This window comes from Lates calcarifer, linkage group LG13 (genome assembly GCF_001640805.2).
Source record: "Lates calcarifer isolate ASB-BC8 linkage group LG13, TLL_Latcal_v3, whole genome shotgun sequence".
NCBI classification, from domain to species: domain Eukaryota; kingdom Metazoa; phylum Chordata; class Actinopteri; family Centropomidae; genus Lates; species Lates calcarifer.
Genome location: NC_066845.1, coordinates 360,274 through 387,640, shown reverse-complemented (window position 1 = coordinate 387,640; position 27,367 = coordinate 360,274). Strand labels below are relative to the sequence as shown.

The 27,367-nt window shown below is 39.3% G+C and overlaps 2 protein-coding genes across 2 annotated transcripts; both read left to right on the top strand.

Annotated features, from left to right (window-relative positions):
• The first annotated feature begins 17 nt into the window (after positions 1-17).
• rad17 (RAD17 checkpoint clamp loader component) lies at positions 18-16,709 on the top strand. The gene is given in 18 exon segments (XM_051074821.1): positions 18-178; positions 539-634; positions 1,336-1,563; positions 2,133-2,207; positions 2,533-2,671; positions 3,006-3,142; positions 8,220-8,272; positions 8,643-8,768; positions 10,182-10,251; positions 10,340-10,451; positions 10,587-10,781; positions 11,134-11,237; positions 11,340-11,486; positions 11,869-11,997; positions 13,318-13,335; positions 13,337-13,439; positions 14,152-14,209; positions 15,869-16,709. Coding segments are annotated over 17 exon segments (1,923 nt in total). The 5' UTR covers positions 18-178; positions 539-592; the 3' UTR covers positions 16,056-16,709.
• A 4,443-nt stretch (positions 16,710-21,152) lies between these two features.
• On the top strand, positions 21,153-27,040 carry ccdc125 (coiled-coil domain containing 125). Its single transcript, XM_018694483.2, has 7 exons — positions 21,153-21,209; positions 21,286-21,368; positions 21,549-21,661; positions 22,248-22,352; positions 23,003-23,153; positions 23,580-23,698; positions 24,729-27,040. Exons 3-7 carry the CDS (start codon positions 21,581-21,583, stop codon positions 25,164-25,166), a joined length of 894 nt encoding a protein of 297 aa, XP_018549999.2. The 5' UTR covers positions 21,153-21,209; positions 21,286-21,368; positions 21,549-21,580; the 3' UTR covers positions 25,167-27,040.
• The last annotated feature ends 327 nt before the right edge of the window (positions 27,041-27,367 follow it).

Below are 27,367 nucleotides of genomic sequence, written 5' to 3'. Positions count from 1 at the left end.
GTCAACTTTACGGCAGCATTTTGCGGCACTCCGAGTCCCCGGAGTTTAAAGAGGTAAACTTGAGATGGTTCATGGCTCCTTCAACTCTTAACTAACACAAACGCGATTCCGTCTTTGATTCACAAATTAGTTCTCAGTATACTCGTATCTGAAGTAACACATCAAATGGTCAAACAAGGTAAGTTAATACAGAGACATCAATTAGCGTCACTTAAACTAGTTTACCCACCCCTCCATCCCACAACACGGCAGTGTGGCTAGTTAAAACAAGTGTGTTTTTATTGTTCAGACACGTTCAAATAGATGAAAATATACTTTGATTAGGTGTTTGACACTAACATTTATCTGGTGTGCATTTGACTTGTGGATGTCTGAGTGCTCTTTTGGTGGCACAGTAACAAGGAAAAAAAGTTCAGCTGAAGGCAATGCATCATGAAACCTCAGATACACCATTTCTTTATGCTGTATACTTGGAAAAGTGTGTACTGGCCTTGCTGCCGTTTGTTCGCAACCACCAACTGTTCCCACTGCCTTTTAGGTTCCCAGTGCTTTGGTGAACTGCTCCCCTCAATGTGAAGCTCCGCAGTGAAGGATGAACAAGCTGTCTGTGGGAGATAAAGCTGCTTCAAGCAGAGTACGTTCTTAAATGTGATAATTCTCTTACATGATTTGTTTTCTAGAAAGAAGATGTCACCAATAAGCTGGTCTGATGAGTATATTTGGTTTATATGTTTAGCCAACAAGTGTTTCTGTTATTTTGTCCACCCCACTGATATCGATGAGGGTAGGCTAAATAAGAGAAACACCTTTCTGTATACTGCAATGCAGTTCAACAGGAGCACAGACTCAACACTCTCTCAACATAACAATCATGAAGGATGATTTATTACTGACTGCATTCATTATTACCAATGTGTACCTAATAAACTGACAGCTGGGGATATATTTGTGATACCATTTACACTGAACACAGACTTATGAGACGTAGTGGTGAGGGATAGCATAGTTTCTTGTTGATTTTACATTTTGTAAACAATGCCTGCACCTGGTAGCGTTTGGTGGTTTCAGAAATCTTAACACTTACCACTTTTCCTCTTTTCTCAGTCATAGCATACATTTATCACATATAATGTATGTGCCACATTTCTTCATGAATAACTTCTGCCTCCCACAGCACACAGGGACTTTTGCTTCCCCTTGTAACTTACATTTAACATTTGATTCTTTCACGTAACCTTTTCTAATGTGGCTGTAATTAAGAGACTTACTGTAGATATCTTTCTTCATTTGTTCCTCATGAATCTTTAACCATTTTGTTTGACTGTATTACAATAGGTGAATAGCTGGGTGGATCCATGTTTCACTGATTTGCAAGGGGAAAGCTTTTCTCTGCCTGGAAGGAGAAAGGGGAGCCAGTTCTCGTGCTCTAAAGCTGAGCCCAAGAGAGCAAGGAAGAGGAAAGGAGAGCCCGGCTCAGACCTTCATACAGCCTACCTGCTGAAAGAGTCAGCCCAGGGGGACCAAAATGAGCCCTGGGTGGACAGACACTCGCCCCGTTCACAGGTCAGCATCTTCACTGTTGACACCTGGTATCATGAATACATTTGGATTCAGCCAATAACTGGTCTGAACTCTAGACTGTGGATTTGTGATTGCAAACTACCTATGGCCCCATGACCATCTGTTACAATAATTCTTAAATAATTTAACTGCTTGATTTTGATTTTCCACCCATATCTTTTGAGTACTTTCTCAACAGTTCTAAACAGAATTCATGTTGGCATGTTTTGCAATATCAAGCCAAATCAATACATAAATAAGTCATATTGTCCAACCCTGCATCAAATAACTCTAGTGCATTATATAAATAGATTTTGTCTAACTTATCTGTGCACAAGAGTTTTCCACATTTTATTACTATTAGCCCTGAAATTAAGTTGAAGGACAGATTTGAGCATGTCCTTACAGCTGATATCCAATAATTACCCCCAGCAACAGTTACCAGGAGTTTAAGTTTATTGGATGTGAGTGTGTGGCGGCCAAAGGCTAAGATCATGTATTTTTAGCTGTGAAAAAGTTTCAGGTCTGAATCTTCTAGTCTCTTGCAGTGGTTACTAAGTGTGTTTGTGTAGGCTGAGCTAGCTGTCCACAAGAAGAAGATCGAGGAGGTGGAGAACTGGATGAGAGTTCACACAAACTCATCAAAGGTAACTGAGGTTTTTCATTTTGATAATCGGGACAGTTCAGTCACTGTCCTGTGTCAGTAACTGAACCTTGGGCCCCAGACTTGCCTTGTGGCATTGTCTTTGAGTAATCTTTGCCATCCACTTCCCTCCTGATAAACAACATGAGCAAATTCCAACAACCAGTGGAAAATGAGCTTTGCTGTCATGTCAGTCATTTAATGGGTCCTGTCTGGAGACCAAGATATCTCAAGAGCTTCTTGCAGTCTGAGTAATGTCAAAATGTTGTCTGTGGAAGTCTGAAATGAACCTGAAGGTCCAAGTTTAGCCTGGCTGTGGTCACCCACAGGGTGGCATCCTACTGCTGACGGGACCATCAGGCTGTGGGAAGACTGCTACAGTACAGGTTTTATCTCAGGAGCTCGGCCTCAGGATTCAGGAATGGATCAACCCCACCAACCTGGAGCTATACAGCAACAGTCAGCATGGTAAGGAGAATCCTTTCTGTCCTACCAGCCTTATGCCTGTCACTGTCAAACTAAAAATTAGAATGTTATTATGTTTGATATGTAGGAAAATTACATTTATGATGTCAAATTGCCCTTAGTTGCCCTTAATTCTTGTTTTTGGGGGCTCTGTCAGAGGAAGTGTTGGTGCTGATGTATTGCATTATTTTGAAATGTGTTTCTATTTATTTCATACAGCTTTTGGGTGAATGCAGGCTGAATATGATTAATAATCTCAGTTACCTACACTACTGTCCTATGTCACTTTTTCTCCACCGTTTTTCGGATGTGTCTCTAATTCTCCATTGTTTGTTAGAATGGAGGATAAATGGTTCATCCTGCAGCTCCCAGTTAGGCCAGTTCCAGGAGTTCCTCCTCAGAGCCAATAAGTACAACTGCCTGAGGATGGCAGGTGATGGAGGAGCTATAGACAGGAAGCTCATACTGGTGGAGGTATGTTATTGCCTCGCTCTAATCTGGCTCTTGTTATGCAGGATTGGTTAACAGCTGTTAATCTAGAATTCTTCTAGTGTTTCAAATACAGACAAGTGACAAATTAAAGGAAAAATCTGAATAGATTAGTGGAAAATTGCTGAGCAGGCCCAGTTGATTCTGGTACACAGAAACCAGGGATTAATAGGAAGTTTGTAAATTTAATGACAGAATTGGGTGTAATTGACGTTTGGAGAGAATTAAATCCTAAAGAGAAAGACTATACATTTTTCTCAGCACCACATCAAATATACTCCAGGATAGCAAGGACAGTTATAGGATTGAAAAGTGTGAAATTGGAATGAGAGACATATCAGACCATAGTCCAGTATATATGACTCTGGCTATGTCAAAACAAACAAAATCAATGTATTAAAAGGACAATTGAAGGAAGAGTATACCAAAGAAATTCAGATGTATGTAAGGGATAATGATAATGGTGAGGTGTCTCCCTCAGTACTGTTGGATGCGTGTAAAGCTGTGATTAGAGGAAAACTAATTGCTAAATCAACGTATTTAAAAAGGCAAAAACAGGAAAAACTCAATCAGTTAGAATCAGAGCTTAAAAAACTGGAAAAAGAACATTAAAAAAATGTGGACGAGAGAATAAACCAAGATATCAAAAGGATTAAAACAGAGATAAATGACATCTTAGCACAAGAGATTTAAAAAAAACTTATGTACATGAAGCAGGGATACTATGAAGCAGGGCGTAAATCTACAAAACTGCTGGCCTACAGATTAAAAAAGCAAATGGCTAATAATAACATTTACAAACTTAGGGACTCGGCTACAGGTTTACCAAAATATAAGACAGAAAAGATACATAAATGTTTTGAATCATATTATAAAAATCTATATTCCCAACCAAAAATAAATAATAAACATCAGACAGCTACATGGCTGGATTCCTTAAATTTACATAAGGTGACAGAGACCCAGAACTCAGCTCTGACAAAGGAAATCACAGCAGAAGAAATAAACTCAGCTATTTCAAAGCTGAAGATAAACAAGGCACCGGGCACAGATGGATACACCTCAGAGTTTTATAAAGTGCTCAGAGAACCATTGATCCCCTTGTTAAAGAATGCATTTAATTGGGTGCTAAAAGAGGGAGAAATCCCAAACTCTCGGAGAGAAGCTTACATTTCGGTTATCCCGAAGGAAGGGAAGGACAAAATGGAGTGCTCTAATTATAGACCAGTTAGTGTCCTTAACCAAGACTATAGACTATTCACCGCTATTTTAGCTAGACGCTTAGAAATAATTTTACCAGACATAATTCATCAGGACCAGACGGGCTTTATAAAGCAGGGACAGACACAAGACAATATCCGACATACACTACATATTATACAAAACATTATTAAAAAGCAAATAGAAGCAATAATATTAGGATTGGATGCAGAAAAAGCATTCGACTCTGTCAGGTGGGATTTCTTATATATAGTGCTGGAGTGATTTGGTTTTCATGAAACATTTGTCAAGACTATACAGTCTTTGTATAATAAACCAACGGCCAGGATTAAAATTAACAGGGACCTTTCAAACTTTTTCGTATTGGAGCGGGGTGTCACCAAGGCTGTTCAATTAGCCCACTCCTATTTGCTCTCTATTTGGAACCCCTGAGTCAATGGATAAAACAAAATGAAAATATGAACAGTATCAACATTAAGGGAGATGAACAGAAAATAGCATTATTCGCAGATGATGTATTAATATACTTAACACATCGCACTAGGTCTCTTCCAGCACTAATGTCAACACTTGAGGAATTTGGTCTATTTTCGGGCTACAAATTGAACATGAGGAAAATCCAGATTCTCACATTTAATTATGTCCCAGATAGGAAAATTAGAGAGAGTTTTAGGTTTACTTGGGACTCAAAATTCATGAAGTACTTGGGAGTGAACTTGCTGCAAGATTTGTCTCAATTGAAATCTCTAAGTTATGATGCATTGATATCAAGAATCAAATCTGATATGGAAAGGTGGAATTTAATCCCCTTCACAAGTTTGGTCTCAAGTGTGGAAAATGAATGTACTTCCAAGGTTACTATATGTATTCCAAACCCTACCAGTAGAAGTAACAGACAAAGATTTTACAGAATGGGACAAATTCATCTCAAGATACATTTGGCGGGGGACAAGTCCCCAAATAAGATTTAAGACTCTTCAACTGCTTAAAGATAAATGGGGACTAGCCCTACCATGTCTTAAGAGCTACTATCAGGCTGCACAGTTAAAAACCTTGTGGAATTTATGCAATCCTGCCTATAGTGCAAGATGGAAGGACATTGAATGTTTCACATCAAACGCACATGTTCCAATACAAGCAATAATAAACGATAAAAAATTGAGGGAACATCTTCAAGAGGAGTTACATCCTTGGCTGGAGTTATCCTTAAATATATGGTTGGAGATTATATCAAAGAACAATCTGATTGAGCAGAGCAAGGTACTGCGATGGATCGCACATGATTCAGACTTCACACCAAACACAATAGATAGTAGATTCAGTAGATGGGAAGTGGGACCAAAAATATTTTGGGAGCTTTTTAAAAAGAAGGCCATCAAAAGCTTTCAGGATCTAAAAAATCAATACGGATTAGACAATTAAGATTTGTACAGATATCTACAGATGCGGCATTATATGGAGCAAAATATAAAAAAGTTTAATTTGGATGAGCTAGTCTGGAATTATTAAATTATTCATCTCAGCTTATGATTCAGACCAGGGCAATAAATTAATCACAAAATTATATAAAGAAATCAAAAGATTAAAGGGCAATAATACAACATATATAAAAGAAAAGTGGGGAAAAGAGGCAAGGAGGATGCTATCAGAGGAGGGATGGGTGATGGTAAATGAAGGACAGTGGGCTTTATATAGCAGGGACAGACACAAGACAATATCCGACGTACACTACATATTATACAAAACATCATTAAAAAGCGATTAGAAGCAATAATAATTACAATGTTCTTCATTGTAAGATACTTTATTACACCAGCACAACAGAAATCTCGAGGTACATGATGTTGGAGACTTTGTGGGGAGAATAAAGCCAATCATTTTCATATCTTTTGGGGATGACCCTGTATTCTACCCTATTGGCAGGAGTTACAGAAGAGTATGGAAAAATTCTGAAAGTGCAAATTCCACTTAGATTTTAAGTATTATATTTGTGAAAAGAGAACCAGGAGATTACAAGGTCAGGAGAACAAAACATATTTCGAATAATGCTGGTGGCAGTTAAAAAAGCCATCACCAGAAAATGGTTAAAAACTGATGCACCAAAAATGGAGGATTGGGTAGAGGTAATGCTCAATATTTATAGAATGGAGAAGCTGACTTTCTCAACTAGACTAAAAACAGAGACTTTTTAAAAATTACTGGGAAAACTGGGTTAATTTTGTGTCTCCATTGAGAGCAGACTTTGTGCAGTAAGGGCACTGTGTATGGTAGATTACTGATCCCTTTGGTTCAGGCTACAAACTTGTTCACTGGTTCATATGTTTATTATGTTTACCCTCCAACAGGAGAAAAGGGACAATCTAAGAGAGGTGTGAAAATACATTTACACTACAGTAATTTTCTTTGAGAATGTATGTCTATCTACGTCTCTGCTACCTGGTGGAGAAGTATAGGAATGTTTTATAATGTTGGAAAATTGTGTATGTTAAAATGTTGAATATTGATAGGTGGAATCAATAAAAACAACGTTAATTTAAAAAAAAGATGGCAAGAGGAAAGGGTCTAAGTGACTTTTAAAGAGAGTTCATTGTTGGGGCACTGATGGCAGGAGCTTCAGTAACAAAGACTGCTCTACTGGCTGGTGAATCGGTACAAACAGTGACTAAAATGACATCTGCATTAGAGTAAATGGGATCAGAAATTGTGGTTGACATTTATATACATTACTGCAATATGTCAGGAAAAAGAGAAGAACAACTCTTCTTTGGGTGACTGAGAATGTCAATACAGGATATGATCAGACTGTGTCCGCAAGAACAGTCCATCAACAACAACAAAGATATTATAGTAGGGTTGCAGTGCACAAATCCCTCATTACAAAGATGAATGCACATGTGAGATTTCAATGTTAAAACCACAGGTACAGAAATGTGGCAAAAAGTCATGATATGGTCAGAGGAGTCATCCTTCACCACGTTCTTCATAAAACCTGGGCTGTATGTGGCTGTAATTGGAGCCTTCCATAGGGCATGAGGCTCACTGAGTGGTTTGGTGAGTATGAAAATGATAACAGTCACAGTCTCAACCCAGCTTACCACCTATGGGAGATTTTAGACTGATGTGTTAGACAGCTCTCTCTCTACCATCCATCCATTATTTATACTGCTTAACCTTAAGGGCCGGGGGGTGTTTTAGCCTAACCCAGCTGACACTGGGTGAGAGGCGGGGTACACCATGGACAGATCGCCAGTGCATCCAGGGCCAACACATATACTGTAGACAAACAGTCATTCACTAGGTAGCCTAACTTGCATGTCTCTGGACTGTGGGAGGTAACCAGAGAGAAGCCATGCAGGCACAGGGAGAACATGCAAACTCCACACACAAGTCAAATCAAATCAGAATCCACCACCATCATCAAAACACCAGATGAGGGAATATCTTTTGGAAGAATGGTGTCATCCCTCCAGTAGAGTTCTGGAGATTTGAGAATCAAATCCCAAGGAGCACTGAAGCTGTTCTTCAGGTTTGTGGTGGCCCAGCGCCTTACTGACACACTTTATGTTGGTTTTTGCTTTAATTTCTCACTTGTCTGTAGCTATTCAAAATTACCATAGTTGGATGAATAGATTTGCAGATGTGTATTCTCCTGATGTAATGGGTAAAGCTACTGTAACAATTAAGAGGACTGCTTTTGCCAGTGTGATGTCTAGAATGTAATGGTTGACTATATCATAAGAAAACAGTGCTACTCTTTAAACTGCTGATAGATGCCAAAAAATTGTCACAAAATTGGAGACTTGACTTGCCTTGTCTAAAGCTCCTTTGTTTGCTTCCTCAGGATTTGCCAAACCAGTTCTACAGGCAGCCTGGCAGCCTGCACGATAACCTGAGGTGAGAGTAGGTCTGGTTTCACTCCACGTTTCCCTTCATACTTTCACACAGGAAACCAGGAGAAGTTACTTTGATGACACACAAATTTGAACCCCACTAAAAGTAATGACAGAAGTATTGTGACAGTACCAGCATTCCTGGTTTAACTTTGCAGCGTTTAGTGTCTCAATTTTTGTGTAGAAGAGACTGATAGTTCTTAAGACTGTTCTTGCTTCTGTTAAGCCATGTTCATATGTCCTCAGCATCAGGCCTGATAATGAAAGCCTTTCTACAGGACAGTGTTCATCGATTATATTCACTACTATAAACTATATATGTAAAGTATATTGTATTCTGTGAGTGACATTGTGTCTTGCTGTGTGTCTTCCAGGCGCTTCGTGAAGACCAGTCGATGTCCCCTAGTGTTCATAGTGTCAGACAGTCTAAGTGGAGACAGCAGCACACGCATTCTTTTTCCTAGAGAGATCCAGGAGGAGCTGGACATCAGCACCATCAGGTTACAAATGATATACCTAGCTGGTTGTGATGTTAGACCTTTATGGAAACCCACATTAGATCCCAGAGACCCCCTGGTAGAGACAGCCAATCCCTGGGACTGGCTGTCAACAAGGGAAGGTTGTTAGTGGACATTCATGGCCAGATAATTTTAAAAAATAGTGTTGCACAACTGTGCACTGTGGTTTTCACTGTATGCAGTTGTAATCTATATGTATTCAGTGCCTGATTTACTAAGACAGCAGCTAATTACGCAGTCAGCCCCTGGGCTGAACGTCCAGATGCACTCTGCCTATGGAGAGATCAGCCATGGGATTTCTATGAAGTCATTAAACTCAGGAAAGAGTTACCAAAGTGTTCTCTCTGGCTACAGTTCACCTCAAGCTGAGAAAACTGATGCTGCTTTTCCAAGTACATAATGAGGAGATATACAAAGGAGAAAAAATATCAATAAACGAGTTAAAGCCAAATAAAATACACTAGACACCAGGGATGTATAATACAGGCTCCAGATTTCCACATTCCTGGTCTAGTGCCCACTATTAAGTTGCCCGTTGCTTTTTTCTGTTATTCTTTCAGTAATGGAGTTCTCCTGGGTCTCCTCCCATGGAGCCCATTGTTGTCTAAAAGGTGACGGATTATAGTCAGATAGTGAATTAACTTGACCTTGGAGTTCAGCTTGACTAGCTTTAGATGTTTTCGTTAGCTCTTTGTCTACTATCCACACTATCCCTCTGATCAACCTGGGGTTGTATTTCTTCTTGCAGCCACGTCCTGGGAGGCTGACTACAGTCCTGTGGACCTTTATACTTTTTAATGATATTTGCAACTGTAGTCACAGAAACATCAAGCTGCTTGGAGATGCCTTTACCTTTAAGATGGTTATCTACAGTTTTCCTTCTGAGCTCCATAGACAGCTCTCTCCTTTGCTTTTTCTGGTCCATGGTCAGTGTGGTGCACACAGTGATACCAAACTACACAGTGGCATGTTTTCTCTCTTTAAACAGGCTGATTGGCTGATCTTTTTTAGGGGTACCAACAAATCTGTCCAGCCTAGTTTTAGCATATATTGGTAAAATAAACAATAAATAATTTCTTTTCACAATTTTAGCAGTTTTCTCTATCACGTACTATAGCCGGGCAGGAATATATGAGACTGTTGCTTTTAATTTAATCACTTTTCAGGAGGAATGAAGCACTGTTTCAAAAGGCTGTAAGGGTACCAACAAATTTGTCCACGTCTCTAATAAGGCCTCTCTCCTCTGATCTGATTTAATTTTCAGTTGTGGATTAATAGGCTGTTGAATAAAATCATTCCTCACCTTGCTAACTTGTGTGGATCCTCTTAAGGATTCAATTCAGGGGGGACAGCTGAATCCTGCTGAAAACTGTTTTGTGCGTTCTTTGTTTCCAGTTTTAACCCAGTGGCTCCAACCACAATGATGAAGGTCCTGACCCGTATTTCAAGCCTGGAGGCAGGAAAGGTGAGGGGACGCTTTGCAGCTGATTACAAAATTTTGCACAGGGTTTTTTTTGTGTTTCTACAGTATATTTTTCCATTATTCCAAACAGAGCTGTGGGAGAATGTGTATCCCAAACCAGGGAGTGTTGGAGATGCTGTGTTCAGGAAGCTCAGGAGATATTCGCAGTGCCATCAATAGCCTCCAGTTTTCCTCTCTCCCAGGTCAGGAGTAAAACCAAACACCTCACCACACCAGAGGAGGTCATCAAGAGTATAGAAATGCATACCATGAAATCACCTTGTGGCCTCTCCTCAAAGCAAATAATGTCTCACCAACTGACCTCCACCACTTGACAGACATATCACTGGAAAAGGGGCTGTGGCAGATGAAGGACAGACCTGTGACTTCAGTGGGCAAAGCTGTTTCCAGAACAAACCAGAGGAAGAAGAAATCCAAACAGACAAAGGAGCAGGAAGAGGAGCAGGCTATTGGAGGGAAAGATGCTTCTCTGTTCCTGTTCAGAGCACTGGGAAAGATCCTGCACTGCAAACGTAAGTCATATCTCCTAGTTCCCATACATTTCGTGGGGTTTGTTGATAAAAGGAAAAATAAACATAAAGATGCCAACCTTAACTAAGGTCTTGATTTCAAAGGTCATCCACTAAAAAAAAGGAGTCTGATCTAGAAATCTTGTCTTAATTGGAATGTGTTGATGATTGTGTGTCACCAGAACCTACTGGTTTTCTGTTGGTGCTTTTTACTGATTTACTTGCTGAAGGTCCATTGCAGCAGCAGGCATTGCATCACCAACTGATGACTGTTGCACTGTGGTGACAGTAGTTCAGTAATTGTAAATGGCATGGAGGCAAATTGTTTGTATGCTAGGTTGTTTGTCATCAACAGGAGGGAATCATGAAGGTGCTAAAGCAGCTGAAGGTGCCCCTGGACCTGGTCTATCATCTCACCTGTCTCATCATCACAGAGAAGCATTATTAATAGACCCTGAGGTAAAAATGTGCTTTATTCTAGCTAAAACAAGCCACTCGCCCCAGGATCCTTTTAGTCATTTGGAATACTCAGAACTCATCTGTCTATGGCTCTTTTTTCAGTTGGTTGTTGATCGTTCACACATGTCTGGAGATTTCTTCAACCTGTACCTCCACCAGAACTACCTGGACTTCTTCTCAGAGGTGGAGGATGTGGCCCGAGCCAGCAAGTATCTATCTGATGCTGACCTCCTCACAGCTGATTGGACGGTCAGTCTTTCCCTAGACAATAAAAGCTAATAAGAATGCTTTGGTCAATAGAATCTGAACTGAGGTGTTCCTGATGTTTGCATGATACTTTCAAGGAGTTCCTTTCACATTCATATAGCATACCATCATGCTCAGACACCAAAAAACAACACAGTGATTTATAACACAGAGACAGAATTTTACATCTCTAGAAAGTTGTAAGCTGTAGCAGATGGAGTAAGTAGTAAGTGGTAGAGCAAAGTGAGAACTTCATAGAATTTTTTTAAATTTAGTATATATATGTTGCCTGTGAATTAACAGTATTGTCAGTGATGGATTGAGTGTGAACAACAGTCTGTGTCACCTGTGTAATCTACGTAGATCTGTGCTGTGTTGTTTTCAGAGTCGTAACACCATGGGGGATTATGGGTCTTCAGTGGCCACTAGAGGACTCCTTCACTCAAACTCTCATCAAGTTTCTGTTGGCTTCAGACCACTGCACAAACCCAGCTGGCTGCTAATCAGCAAGAGGGTGAGACACATTGGGGTTTGATTGCTCTGTCATTAACTAAGCTGCAGTTTGTGGTTTAAGACTGCTTTAAACCTGTCTGGAACAAAGACACATTGCCTTTTAAACTTAAGACCCAAAAGAGGGTTACTCAGACTAACTTAAATTATTGTGGTTATGGTCATAGTTGGATAGATTGTGAGCCAGATACATACAGTTTTTAGGACAAACTGTGTAAGCAGTTTTTAAATGTCCTTGAACAAACACATCTTCAACATTTCCTTACTGATATACACTGATAAGCCATATAATTATGACCACTGGTGGATGAAGTGAATAACATTGATCATCTCATAACACAATGTTCTGCTGAGGAACCTTTGTCCTGACATTCATCTGGACATTACTTTGTCACGTACCACCCACCTAAATATTGTCACAAACCAAGCACACACCCCTCCAATGGCAACAACACTCCCCAATGTCAGGGGCCTCCCCCAGCAGGATAATGTTCCCACCACACCACAAAAACTGCTCAGAAATGTCTCCAGGAATACGACAAAGAACCAAAGTTGTTGACCTGGCTTCCAGACTTCCCAGATCTATCTACTTTAAATAAATCTAGTTTAAAGGCTTTATTAATTCACTTTATGTTGTACTTTTATGATGCAAATTGCATTTTAATATTTTTTGTGCCAAAAAACGAATTATTAACTAATACACACCCAACATACAAGGAGTGTAAGAAACTTCACAACTCTGTAGAACATAATGTCATTTAATATTACATAAAGAGAACATGAGGTTTTCATAATGTAAAATGAATCAGCTAAGTGCACTGATGACAGATATTTCGACAGGAGGGCTGAGTAATCTGCAAGAAAACCATATTGCAATTATTTTGACAGATATTATGGTATGAGTCACAATTTTAGTAGAAATTTTGAATTTCATTTACTCTGAAAAATAAAATAAAAATGATGATGTTGTTTTTGCTCAGGTCTGTACCAAACACATATGTTCTCTTACATCTGGAGAATGTGATTTGTAGTCCATAATTGTCCATGGTATAACTTGTATATAACTTGTGACACAGCTTACCTTTATCAAAAAAGGACCTGCAAACTGGATGTTGCACTTGTGATATTTTGATATCATTCAAATGAACTGTTCAGCCCTAGGGCAGCACACTGGTGCAGTGGTTAGCACTGTTGCCTCAGAGCAGATTTGAAGGTTCCAGGTTTCCTGTGTGGGACGTGTCTTATGTGTGTGGCCTGAAGAAGTAGACTTTAAATGTAGCTGCAGTAAATAAGACTGTAATGAGACTGATGTTGTCCCTCTCAGCATCGGGAGAACTGCCTAAGCTGCCCAGTCCCTGTTCAGAAGCTTCTGTCTGACACCAGTCAGCCTGCAGACTGAACTGTTGCCATACCTGGCCAAACTCACCAACCCTATGAGGAACCAAGGTAACACACACACATACACACGTTGATCTTACTATAGTTGTGAGGACTCTCATTGACATAATGCGTTTCCTAGCCTCTTACCCTAACCTCAGCCATCACAACTAAATGCAAACCTGACCCTGACGTAAGCCTAATTCTAACCTGAACCTAAAAACAAATCTTAATTCTCAAATTGGAGGTGTGTCAGGAAGAGAAATGGTCAAAATGTCACTCCACAGGTCTAAAACTCAAACTGCTCCTTACAATGATGGCCATACAAGTATGCATACACAGTACTACAGCTGGAAGTACAGATAGGTTTGAAACGTTTTTGATACTTGTGTGATCAGTGATGGATGTTAACCTTTTAAATGTGAAGCTGCCACGTTCATATCTTGCTGTCCTAATCCTAAGCAATATATCAAAGGCTATATTGCCTAATCTGAAATGATTACAGATAATAGTTGTGCTGTATTTTGAAGTGATACTTTGCGTAGCTTCACACTGATTTTTATCATTTTGCTCTATCATGCTGCCAGTACTGTAAAACACTGCTTGCAAACGATTTGTTGCTGAAGAATGTCATTTTTGTCATTTGTCACACTACAATTATTAAAGCCTTTTGCTGTGAGAGCTTTGTAAACTGATTTTAATTAGTGTGTCTGTTGATAAAAGTTTGTGATGATGTAAGTGTTAGGGTTCTAAGTGTTGTGTGATACAATGTGTCTCCCAGCTCAGATAGCTTTCATCCAGGACGTGGGTCAGATGTCACTGAGGAGGTTCTCCAGCAGGTACAGAACACATTTTATCTTCCCACAATGCAATTAGACTCAAGGATGTCTATGAGTTACTGTGATCCCACAGTCTAAAATATGTAGAATATCCAGCCAGCCTCAAAAAGCAGCAGTCCGTACTGTCCTGTCGACAGTGGTGGAAATATGAAGAGAGAGAAATGAAATGAAAATGGGACCACTTGCATTTGACATACATGGTTTGGAATCAAAGCAGAGATGTCACCATTACACAGTGTTTGCCTGAACTAGGAACTTATCCTTCCAATGTCTACAGTAAAATCATACTGAATGTTTTTTCTTTTCTTTTTTTTTTTTTGACCAAAATAATCTTAACTCAGGGGATTCCCTGGGAGTATCCTGGTTATGTTTTGTGCATGTAAACAGCTTATCCAGCTTTTGAGAAACCTGAATGTACCACCTGAAGTACTCTGATAGAAACCAGGATACTGTGGCATGTAAACACCTCATGCAGGTTTCTGCACCATCTCATAGTGACATGAGATGAATGAGAAATCAAGACACAGTGGTCAGTCAGCAGACTACCAGAAACCTGGAGACTGTGTATGTATGTACAATGTAAGATCATGTGTATGGTTATGATCATGTGTATACATAAATGCTGAATGAACCCATATCGTAAACTGATTGCTTGTGTATTTAGAGCTGTAGAGTCGCTTTCTTTGCTGAACTTAAAAGGTAGGTGGCAGCATATATGAAAGAGAATCTATTGAACGTATCCATTTGACTAAAATGAAGTCCAGCTGCAGGGTCATAATGTCGATTTTGGTTACTTCTCGATTAATTGCCTTATCTTGGGGTTGCAGGCACTGACTTGTTTAGTCCCAAAGTTTCAACAAGATCTTGTTGCTTACTTCACTACACAGAGTTGCTCAGTTCTTATGGAGTGTTAAGTTGTCAGTCTCAAATTGCCATCTTATTTTAATGCACATTTATTTAAACTTCAGGTTCAGGCTAAACATGTTTATAGATTTGTTATGTGAGGTGTGAAGTTCAGAAGTGAAGTACAGGATGACATCACTGACAGGTTTATTGACATAGGATGCATGGCATCAGTGTCATGATGAAACATGATGAATACATTCAAACATTTGAACATCAGTCAAAGATACGATTAGAAAGGACAGACTCTCTTTAGTAAAGATGCAAACCCCATTATCTACTAAGCACTGCATCTCTGTCAGTGAAACTAAATGTTACCTAGGGTAAGTACATTACTAATCCTGCAATTTCCATAGTATTTCTCTGTCTTTTGTTAGTCCACCATTGACACTGAAAGCACAATAACTAGTGTCATCATGCAGTGATGTTAGTCAGCTTGATATAGTTTCAGATTTTTTGGACACTTCTGAAATGTGTTTCTCTCTTTGGTTAAAGAACCCATTGACTTCATCATGTTTCCCCCTATCTCTGAAACCACACCTATGGGATTGATTGTTGCTATGGATAATTGTGGTTTAACATGCATTGCCATAGGCACTGCTTGAGGATGATCTTTAGGTATCCTGATGATATACATCTCTAATTCATTTTCAGACAGGTATTTTTCTACAGCAGTGGTGTAAACTGTTTTAGATCATATCTTTGTACTCTTTATCATTGTGTTTCTATTTCTTTGGCTTTGTGTTGTGTGTGCAGATTAAAACCAGAGGCTCTGACAGACAAAGAGCCAGTCCAGCTGGAGACAGATGGTGAAGAGGAAGAGAAAGAAACAGGCCAGGGTGGAGTTGAGGAGGGTCTTCCAGTCAGTCAGCCTCAACCTGCTACAAGCCAAGTCCTTTTGGAGGAGGAGGACATGATCATAGAGGAATATATCAGTGACTAAAACCACAGCTCTGCCATTCATTAAAAATGTTCATTTGTGTTGTATGGCTTTTTAAAAGAGTGATGGTTAAGTATGGAGCCAAGATTAGCACCATGGGAATGATGTGAGGGAAAACATATTGCTACATACATATTGATTTTGATCCCTGAACAGAGTGATTCTGCACATTATCCCCACCCCCACCCCCCACTGTGACTGTGACAATGGTTTTGATATTACCAGTATTTTTGCTTTATTGAGATGTCATTTGTACAAGATAGGAACATTGTTCAAACAAGCTTGTTGTGTTGTAAACCCTGATTTGAATGTGATTCTGTCACTTGTCACAGGCTCATAAAAGCATGAAAGCATAGGGATTAACTGTAATAATCTCTCAAAGTGACCTATAACCGCTCAGTGCTACCAGCTGAAACACTCTTAGTATTTATTAGTTCAGCACTTGTTTTTTGTACTTCTTTCTGTTTTGCTGTTTGATTGTTGAGCCTGAAGGAACCTGTAATGGAGTACTGTCAGGGACAAACTCAGCCTGTAACTGAAATCTGTTCTCATTGTTCCATGGGTGGAAAACAAGAAATGTTATATTAATGCTTATTGAGGGATAAATGGTTTGAATCTTAATAAGCATGTGAATAAAAACAGTGTGTGAAAAGCTGATTGTAGGGCTCTTAACCTGAACATTATCTCCTCACACACCCTTTCATCCAATATTTACTCAACAGTTCCACAGGAAGGTCCTTTAAAGATTCCCTCTGGTGATGTTGACTCACTGACTGTCTGCAGCTGGAACGCCCTCAACTACTTTCAACTTGAATCAAGAAATAATTCTTCTTCCATATTTTTCTTAATGTATGCTGCTTCAATAACGCATACAATACTATTGTGTTTGATTACAGACTGCCGAGCTTTGTTTTTTTTACTCCAAAATATATTTATTTATTTGGTGTTGACCGGAAATAGTAGGTGGTACCGATTTGAGCTTGACAGTGCTGGAGGGTTTCAAACGGCGTGAACGCGACTGCCGGATGAAGGAAGATAACGATAAAGTCTGTAATGTGCCACCGCCCGGATTAATATGAACCATGAATATGAACTCTCTCTTCGTTTAGTTACTTAACTTTCTTCCTGTTTGTGTGTCGGCAGAGACCTTAAAGCACCGAGCAATATACAGGTTATTGCTTCAAAGTTGAAGGTAAGAGGAAGTAGAATAATTCATAAAACGCCAAGAGTCACTAACGTTAAAGCGTAAATCCACCTAGAAATCTTATTTCCGTCACATTTTACGGTTCAGGTTTGGTTCTTGTGTTTCGTCCAGTCTCTCCTCAAATGATCTAACTGCTGCAGAGATGATGATGTGATGACAGTCACCACTGGAACACAGCGGGATGATAGAGCTCACATCAAATTCACATATGATATATACATATGCTTTTAGCAGCGAACGGCAAACGTATTCAAAGTGATACATTTAATATTAAGTGCAATTAACTGTCACATATATATTTTACGTAACGTGTAACTTTTCATATGCTAAAAAACCCTTCATATCTCATTTTGTATTGTTTTACAAGTTTGCGTGGAATCGTGTATTCAGTCAACAAGATAGAGTAATATTCAATATTCAATATTCAATCTGAGTGACAGTCAGTGTCCTGTGATGGTCGGAAAACACACACATAAAAAGTCAGACTCTCTAATCCAAACTGTAGACATAGTACTTTAGCCTAGACACAGAGTCATCGAGCCAAGCATCGTAACTTCAAATCAGCTGGACTTTTCACAAATATTTTTAAATGTGCTAACTTATACTGAACATGACATCTTCGACATAAAATCAAAAATACTTTAGAATACTTAATGCTTTTATGTTTCAACATTTCCATGTAAGTGTATGAAGTTTGGTGTGAATAGAAATAGTTAGGCTGCCATTTGACAAAGCATACACAGTGAGGGGGTCACATGTTAATAAACAACCAGTAGCTCTGTTTAACACAACACATGGAGGTCTGGAGGTCTTAACCCTCATAGTGGCTAAGCTGATAGAACTAACCTGGAACAGTTTTTGACTGCAATAGCATTAGAGGCAAGTGTAAGTGTGAAAATATATTTTTGTGAGTTTTGGGTTAACCATTTAAGTTTGAGCTAAACAATATGTGGTTTTGCAGGTTTAGCAAATCCAGGTAAAGTTTGACCTGGTTCACATGCAGGAGGTCAGTGAGGCCTGCAGCCTGGATGATGATATGCTGGATGGAGACCTGGGTGATGGAATGGGAGTCAGAGCAGCACCCAGCTCCAACAGTAAGAAGAGCCAAAGCTCCGCTGGTCTCTCAGAGACCCTGCTGCCCCGAGCAGAGCTGCTCAGGCGTAGCAGCCAGGCAGGAGAGACAGCCTGGATCCCTGGACTGAAGACTGCAGAGACACAGCAGAGAGCCCGCTGGAAGCTGCCACACTGCAGTAAGAACAGCTGTGAACTGACCTTTTACTGAGCTAAACAAGAATGACATGATTAAAGATATCTAACATCACTTCTTTTATCATTTCACGTAAATCAAAACACGTTTATTGATATGTAATAAATACACAATACTCCACTAATGTGAAGGCATAGGTAGTGAGGTAGCGCTGCCATTTCTGTGATGATGCTGATCAAATTTGGAACTCTGGAAAAGTGTCTTTTCTCAAGAAAACACACACACACACACACATTTTCTATGACCTCTAATGCATGAGAACATTTTTTGTGAATCAGTAGGCTCCCTGGTTGACCTGTCCAAAGATGAGCTGAAAGACAGACTACAGGAAGCAAGTGAGGTAGGAAACATGAAACTATACTACTATTGACAGAACTTGACTCCAGCCTGCCAAACTGTAACTGATGGTTCTGTGTTGACAGGTGATAGACGTACTATGCTGTGAGCTGGAGGTGGCGCATCGTTACCTTGAAGGCAAATTTGAAGCTCTGAAGATCTTACAGGGAAAGGTAGAGCAACACATACTGACGTACTGCATGTTACACCTCACTGTCCCTTAGTTCAGTTGGAATCACAAACATCTCGCCATCTCTTGTGACCACTTAAAATGAAACTGTTTTCTCACTCTTTTTCGTCGTTGGGCTTTTGACCCTTTAAGAGTGCTCTTTTGCCTCATGTCACCCCCTTCAGTCTCATCCTGTTTCCTGTCGATTTCTTTTGTCAATTGGTGGAGGGAAAAAAAGCTCTTAGCTCCAAACCTACTGGTATCTACTAAAGATGCACATCTTTAAAAAAAAGCCTCACAAATATACATCATTTCATTTCTTTAACTTCGACTCAAGATACAGCTAGTCACTTACTACTACACACACTACACACTTATTACTCAGTAATGTAAAGGTGTGTGTGGGACTGAGCCAAAATAAATGACAGCGTGTGTGTTTATGGTGATGAAGCAACATGTGTTTTTAGTAGTTTTTGGATAATAGCAGTGCTCCATGGTCCAGATTATATCACATGATCAGCCATAAGACATAGTTATCCAGTTGTTATGGAAATGTAGATTTTCGAATTTCCATTTCTCATCCATGTTGACTCAGAAGTTAGCTGATGATATCAGTATTACATCCTGACTATCTGCTGTAATGCACTTGGATCAAAGGGACACCTGAATTTCTTAAAGAGATCATGAAAGATGATCCCTTATCAGCACGATGTTGCTGCAAATTACTTGCCTTTCAATTCTTAATAGTTTAAGCAGTTTTGTACAATAAGTCCCTTTTGGACAGTCCTGTTTGAAACATCTTTGTCTCCTGGATCGGTCGGCGTCAGTCAGACAGAAGGATGTAACCTGCTTCTGTGATGATAAGTTGAGATAAAAACCTGCAGAGTCTTGGCTTTGTTCAGCCAGTGACTAAAAACTGCTCTTCTTCACACAGGCCATTCTCGACAAAGCCACGAGTCACACTAAAAGTCTGCTGCAAAAAAGTGAGGAAAAGGCCAAAGCTCTGGAGAAGGTAACTGCTTTTCTTTGGTGCTTATAAAAGTGCAGGCTGCTCAAATAAGGGCTTGGTCTGTTTGCTTTAACATTCTACAGCAGGTTTCTGCTCAACAGTCAGGACCTAGCTGCTCTTTTCCTGTTTATCAAAGACAAACTCTAATGCTACAAGAAATAGTAGTATAAAGAGACATGTCTCTGTTACATTCTGACTGATTCCAGCATTCCAGTCAAGGAAAGTCCACAGCTGATAAATTCTATGAGAATTGTCTGAAAATATGAAATGGTTCTAAAATGATGAATGAAGCAGGGCCCTGGTTTTGTCTGTGCTTGATTTGATTGACAAGTTCTGTGTCTGAAATCTCTCCCTTGTTCACAACTAAAACATTTAAAATTGAGCAGACACTTATGGGTCATTTCTGGAACTTTAGGGTGATTAATGTGGATGTTAGCAGTAGTACATCACAGATGTATACTCAAGGTAGATAAAATGGACAGTAAATATAGTTAGCTGTTTAGTAAACAGGGAGTGATTTCAGACACAAGTCGTCAAGCACTTAATGAAAAACATGCTGTGTGTGGCTTATTCACAGATAGCTAGATCATGACCAAAACTGGTCAAGATAAGGTACCTCTGTACATTAACTTCATTTTCAGATGAGAACATTTATATGACTGAGAAATCATTAGAATCTGTCATTGTCATTATCACAGTTGACTTTTCACAATTAAGAGTCAAGAGTACATGATCATAGTTAATATGCTACTCAGGCTATCCAATCACTACATTTAAAAATGAGCATCAATCCAATATATAGTTTGGTACGGTAAAAGTTTGATTGTTGTCAGACTAATTAAACCACAGGACGTGGTAATCATGACATGTTGTTGCAGATTTGTATTGTTGCATCCTAAATCAAAATTTTTTTCAGTTAGACTCATTGTAGGAGTACATACATACATACAACTTAATCTCTAAAGTTTAATCCACTTTATAAAAGATTTTGGCAGTGTGTGTGTGTATATATATATATATATATTATTTTATATTATATATATATATATATATATATGCCAAATAAGCGCTACCATCTCTTGCAGGAGGTGAACAGTTTGCAGTGGGAGCTCAGCTTTAATCCAGGTCCAGCTGAAGAAGTCTGAGCAGTCCTGGGAGCAGAAATACAACAGGTTGGATTTACTCCACATACACTTACGTCTGTGGTATTCTTGATTTGTATTGTAACTGTATTGTTGTTGTAATCAGAATTTTGAGTGAAAACAAGACTCTGGCTGACAACCTGCAGGAAAGAGAGAGTGAGATCCAGCAGTTGCGGGCAGAAAATTATGGTAAATGCTGAATAATGTAGAATGATTTTGAGGTGACCTAGACATGTCTGCACATATCATCTCTACTTGTGAAGTGAAGCAGATCTGTCTAGAGTTGAATGAGTTTCAAATGCATCTTGCAGCCTTTTTCTGCACATGGATGTAGTCATCATCAGGAAAATGATGTGCCTGTGTTTACAGCTCTAAGTCGGCAGTGCTTAGAGCTTCTCTCCATGTTGAATGTGAAGGAGCAGAGAGCTTACCAAGGAACCAAACCTCAGTACAGCCCAGAGAGGGATGCAAGTGTTGTGGAGGTGAGAGCGCACAAATCAACATTACACACACACGTACACACACAGAGATGATATTTATAGTCAGGTCAAGACTCAGAGTAACTGTTATCTGTGTATTTAGCTGGATCATTACGCATTATGAAACCCTTGTTTACTCTAAGTGTAATATAAAATGACATGATGATCTATGGTGTTGCAGAGTATATCTCTGGGGCCACAGGGCTAAAAAAAAAAAAGCTGTACCCCATTGAGTCCCCAATTTCTTACACACCTTGTGGGTTGTGTTTTAGTTAATCATTTGTTTTTTTGTATTTTGACCATACACACACAAAAAAAAAACATTTACATGCAATTTGCACCATATAAGCACAACATAAATAATGAAGCCCTTAAAACTAGATTTTAACCCGTCTACAAGACGAGGTATGACACAGGTGTCACCTGAAGCCCACTATCAAATCACTCTCAGATCTCAAAAACTTCTCAATAGGTGAACATGAATATGAGATTATATACATAAAGTCTTTTTTACTTTAAGATTAATTTATAAGTAACTTGTACTCAGGAGTTGATTAAAGAAGTAGTCCTTGTTTTATGTGTTTTCCAGCTGGCAGTTTTGGGTGCCTGCCGGTGTCCTGGAGTTGGGGAAGCTTGTCCATGCAGCCGGACTGCTGCTGCCAGCAGGAAGCAGCTTGCTCAGCTGCAACAGGAGGTAAACCTAACCACTCGTAATTTACGCAGCTCAAGTTCAGTGAAAGAGCTTAAATGGTGTAAAGGCAGAGGTAAAAAAAAAAAAAGTTTAGGTCACCAAAACTGGAAAATAATGTACATTTAATAGAAAACAAGCCTTGTTCAGAGATGAATAAATGTGTTACCTTTAGGCTTTCCTGCAGCAATAGAAGTAAATGAAGCCATTAAAGGTAATGCAAATAATTCCTACAGGTGCCCCAACTTTTGTTGATGACTTTTGTTCTGCTGTACAAAGGCAGAGTTGGAACAAACTGTGTTAGTAAACCCTCTGACGCATCATTAGGATATATACTGTAAGAAGCAGCTCTGTATAATCCTGTCAGAATGCTAAGAAAAACGAAGGGGTTCATCCTACAGTAAGATAATGAACCAAAACATCAGGAGACCAGGGCTAGACAGTGGCTTCACATGGTTTGAGATGAACTGGACAAAAGGTGAAAGCAAAGTAAACAAGCACAACAAGAAGATTCCATGATTCTTTGTTTCCAATTGTTAATTTGTTCTATGCTTTAATTTCAGGAAGACTGAGACATAGAATTATGTACATTTCAATAACAGCAGTTTTTGTTTGTGTGTATGTGTGTGTGTGTGTGTGTGTGTGTGGTGTTCTAGCTTGATGCTCAACGCTCAAGGAGAGAGGAGGCACTGATGGTTGCAGATGCTTTTCGGATCGCCTTCGAACAGCAGCTGAGAAAACGGAGTGAACACTTCCTGCTGCTGGCTGAGACCAACATCCTGAGATCCCATCACTGCAAGGCTGAAGGCAAGTCTGCCATCAGTATAGTATGCTACATCAGTTCAAACTGGACAGTTAAGTTGTCCCTCAGACAGTGGGTCCTGATCACAGAGTGTAAATTTCTAAAACCAATGCACATACCTGTAACCACAGTCCTAAACCTGAGGTGTCGGCTAAATTCCAGATGACATTTATGCAAGTGTACAGAAAATTAACATTTTCCCTAGCACCCAAATGTGAATGGATCACAGAAATATGTCACAAATAAACAGAGGAAGAAGGAACAGGTGAACTGGGCTTCTTAAGTGGGAGTGCAGATATTCCCTGTCAAAGCCAGGGATTTACAGTTACTAACAACGTCTGTGATTTCCCCCTTGAAGCTATAAATAATCTTTGATAAGCATGCCTCATAATTCACATTTATTGGAATAAAAATCTGTCTCTTCCTTCCAGGTGCTAACAGGAGTCCTTTAATCAGTGTAAGCCAGAGGTTAAGAGGATTGCTGCCTTCCAGTTTGGAGTTGAAGTTGCCTGATGATCTTTTAGACACTCTCTACAGATTGCTGGACTTGGTTAGTATTTCCTCTACCATCTGTAGGCCAGTTATCTACAGATCACAACATAGAGACTATGAATTACTGACAGTTACTGTCCTTACGCTTCCATAACTAGTTCCCAACACATGTTGTCTGACCATGTACATGGCCACACATGAAGGCTGGTAGAAAGGCTGGTCACAACAGAGAGGGGTGGGCTTAACAAACAGCAACAGCTATGTCAACACCTCAGCTTCCACATTTTTGCCTTGGCAAATTGAGTATTTTAGAAAATGGGCCTTTTTTTCCTGTGATTTTGGATGGAACTGATTGGATAAGGACAAAAACCTTTGGAATTAGTGCAATATTTAGCAAGAACAGTGTCTGGCAACCACTACCTCAATGTTAGCTTGTGTTGTTGTGTGTTACTTTACAAGGCAGTGTAATTCCAGCAACCACAAGTTCTTCTCAGTAACATTTCAGTTTTTGTCAATGGAGTCTGGTAGCAATATTTAGTGACCTTACTCATTGCTCAGTACTGCACCATTCCAAAGTTATTTGTCTGTCATTCATCAATCAATAATTTAAACCCAAAAACATGGGAAAATACAGCTCAAGTAAAAAAACAAAAAAAACACCAGCATTATCCTTTAACTGAATGTAAATTTCCTGATTCATCCCAAAGGGATCAATAAAGTCAAGTCTAAGACTAAGTATCTACCCAATAGGAAATAATGGAACCAAATTTATCCCTTGTAGCCTTTAGTGGTACATGAGCGAGAGCTGTAGTCTGATTTTAATAGGTAGCCTTGAACTCCATGGTTCACCATGACAAGGTATTTATGTGTTCATGTCTAAAACATTATTCTTGCATTACTTTCAAGTGTAAACTCTAAAACAACCCTTAGGCTGATTGCTGCTGTTCTGTGGTAAAGCTTCTTTGTGGATTTGATGAAGCAAATGCTCTTAAATGTTCATCAAGTAATAAGCCATTGTTATTAAGATTTCTTCTAGAGAGAACATTTATTTCCTCCTCAACTTACTGGTGCTGTGTTTTCTGCTGTAGCTGAATGACAAAGAGGAGGCCCTGGCCCATCAGAAGAAGGTCAGCATCATGTTAGCTCGCAGTGCAGAGGAGCTGCAGAGACAGTTGCACCTAGATTCACATTACCATCCATCAGATCCAGCAGAGTCCAGTGTCCCATCAGAGCAACGAGAAAACCCATCAGGGAATCACAGCCAGTCTCAGCAAACACCTGAGACATCTAAGTCCAGCATCCCAGCAAAGCAGCAACTAGACCTGCCAGTTCCCCAGCTTCAGCCAGGACAATTACCATGTCTGTCAGACCCATCACAGACCAATGTGAAGCCACCGTCAAACCACAAGAGTCATGAGTCGAAAAAACCAAGAGTCCGACCAATCAGAGTCCTGATCCCCCCACAAGATCCATGGCTCAGAAAAAGAAGTAGTAGCCAGATTTTCATTGTTAATATAATGATCTAGCATGTGTGATGTCTCACTGGGGCTGTCCCAGCAGCCACTGCAGCCAAAAAACCCAAATGTGGTCCTGTAGATTAGCAGTTTTCCTGCTACATTCAATTCTGGCATATGAACCACCAAATATCTCAAGATATACAGTAAGTGTCCACTATCAACTTTTCCAAACCTTGAGAAGAGCTTCTTTAACTAGCAGTTATTGATATAAAATGGAGCATGGCTGTACAGCAGTTTGAAAATCAAAATGAAGACCAGTGACAGTTTGTCCAGTCATGTGTCAGAGTAGGAAAGCTTTTTGGTCATGTCTGAGTAAAGGACAGAGATGTCAATCAACCGGCCCACCTTTCCATGCAAATGCCTGTCATGCCTTACCATTAACAGTGAGAGAAAGTAAAATTGCTGTGTGATTTGACAGTTGAGAAAAATCTTAATTATGTGTGTTTATTGTGAAAGAGGGAGGTAGTGTGGCATTCTAAGAATGAGTGGATGGATTTGTCTATAAAATGTTTTACTTGATTTCTTTTTTCCTAACCCTACCTACCACCAACCTGTTCAGTCTTGTAAATCCCAAATTTATTTATCATGTCTGAATCCATAGACTGACATTTCCCCTCCTGTACACTAGAATGTCCTTCATATAGAATAACTTCGATAATCTACAAGCCCTATTTGATTATTAATGAATATTTTACGTCACATGAAAAGTACTGGCTAGATGATATATTACGAGAAACAACTTCTGCTGTAACAATCAAGGAATTGTTAGGAACTGTACAATAGCTAACATGGTGTGACTCACTTGTTTTCGGTGTATTAAATGTGGCATATTGGCTATTGTAGTATTTTCACCGTTTCTTTCTGGCACAAGTTCTGAGTATGTGCAGGATAATTAAATATGACATCACATTACTTAAAACCTATTTTCTGAATTGCAGAGCAGATGCTGGGAGCCCTGAAATTGTGAGCACTATGCACCACTATGTTGTTGAGAAACTAAATATGTTCAGTTCATGAGATGATTGTTTTGTGGAAATGAAGATACAGAAAAGTAGTTCCACCCATGACCTACAGTCCCATCCAAAACTATCAGTTATTTAAAGCGAAGGGTTATGCAACCAAATATTAAATGTTATTTACTTTGAGTTATGTTAAGATGATCTGTTCCTTTGCCTTTGCACACCTAAAAATTGGGTGGTTGATATACAAAGTGCTCTGTCCTAAGTTGTTAAACACATCTTGATGTAAATATTAGGCAGTAATATGTGTTGAGTGTAGCTACAACAAAAGCAAAGGAATTCGCCCTGTTGTTCCAATAGTTTTGCAGGATACTGTACATGGCTTTACTCTCAGATAGAGCAATTCTGTATGTTTTTGAGAAAGTCCATTCTTAAGTGTCCTCATAAAGCCACAGGTAAAACTGATTTCATATAGAAAACATAATCATCCAGTTGTCCAGACAAAACTTAATTACAACAAAATGAAAACACAATCATCAATGCGTAACACTAGCATAGCTGTTCAAACAGCAATAACTGTAGTATGAATAATGATGATATGTGGAGGTAATTTTTTTAAACTACAACACAACATGTTCAGATTATTGTAAGATGCTGTGTTAAGTGCAAAATGTAGAGAGGTTTTCTCTTAATTAGTTGTCTTAGTGTAATGATGTTCAAACCTAAAGGCATCTGTGAGTCATCTGAAAGTTGAATTTACATATTAATCGTGTTCAAAGTGTTATATGTTGGGATAAAAGTCTAATTCATGACACTGTGTGGTTCACTGTGGTGTTTATTTGTACTGTTCTGAGGAAGTTGTGATCATTTCAGGTTTTGAATTAGGTTTTCAAGGATTAAAATGCACTTTGGTGAAAAAATGAACTTTAAGCGTATTAGAAAAATGATGTTCCACCAACACCACAAACACCTCGTCTCTGAGTTTACACAGTAAGTATGCCCAGACCACATGGACAGCACACCACAAATAAATAGCTAGACTATCAGCTTCAGTATAGGAATAGAGATAAGAGATAAGCACAGAAGCATTATCAGCTAATTTTGCCTCGAAGAAAAGTACTTGTTTTGCAGACAAAAAGCCCCTGTGACTAATATATAACATTATTCTGATACATCACTGCATAAGGAGCATTTTACTGTTGTGCCTTGTTTTAACATGGAGATAGTCTACCACTATAACTATACTATAAC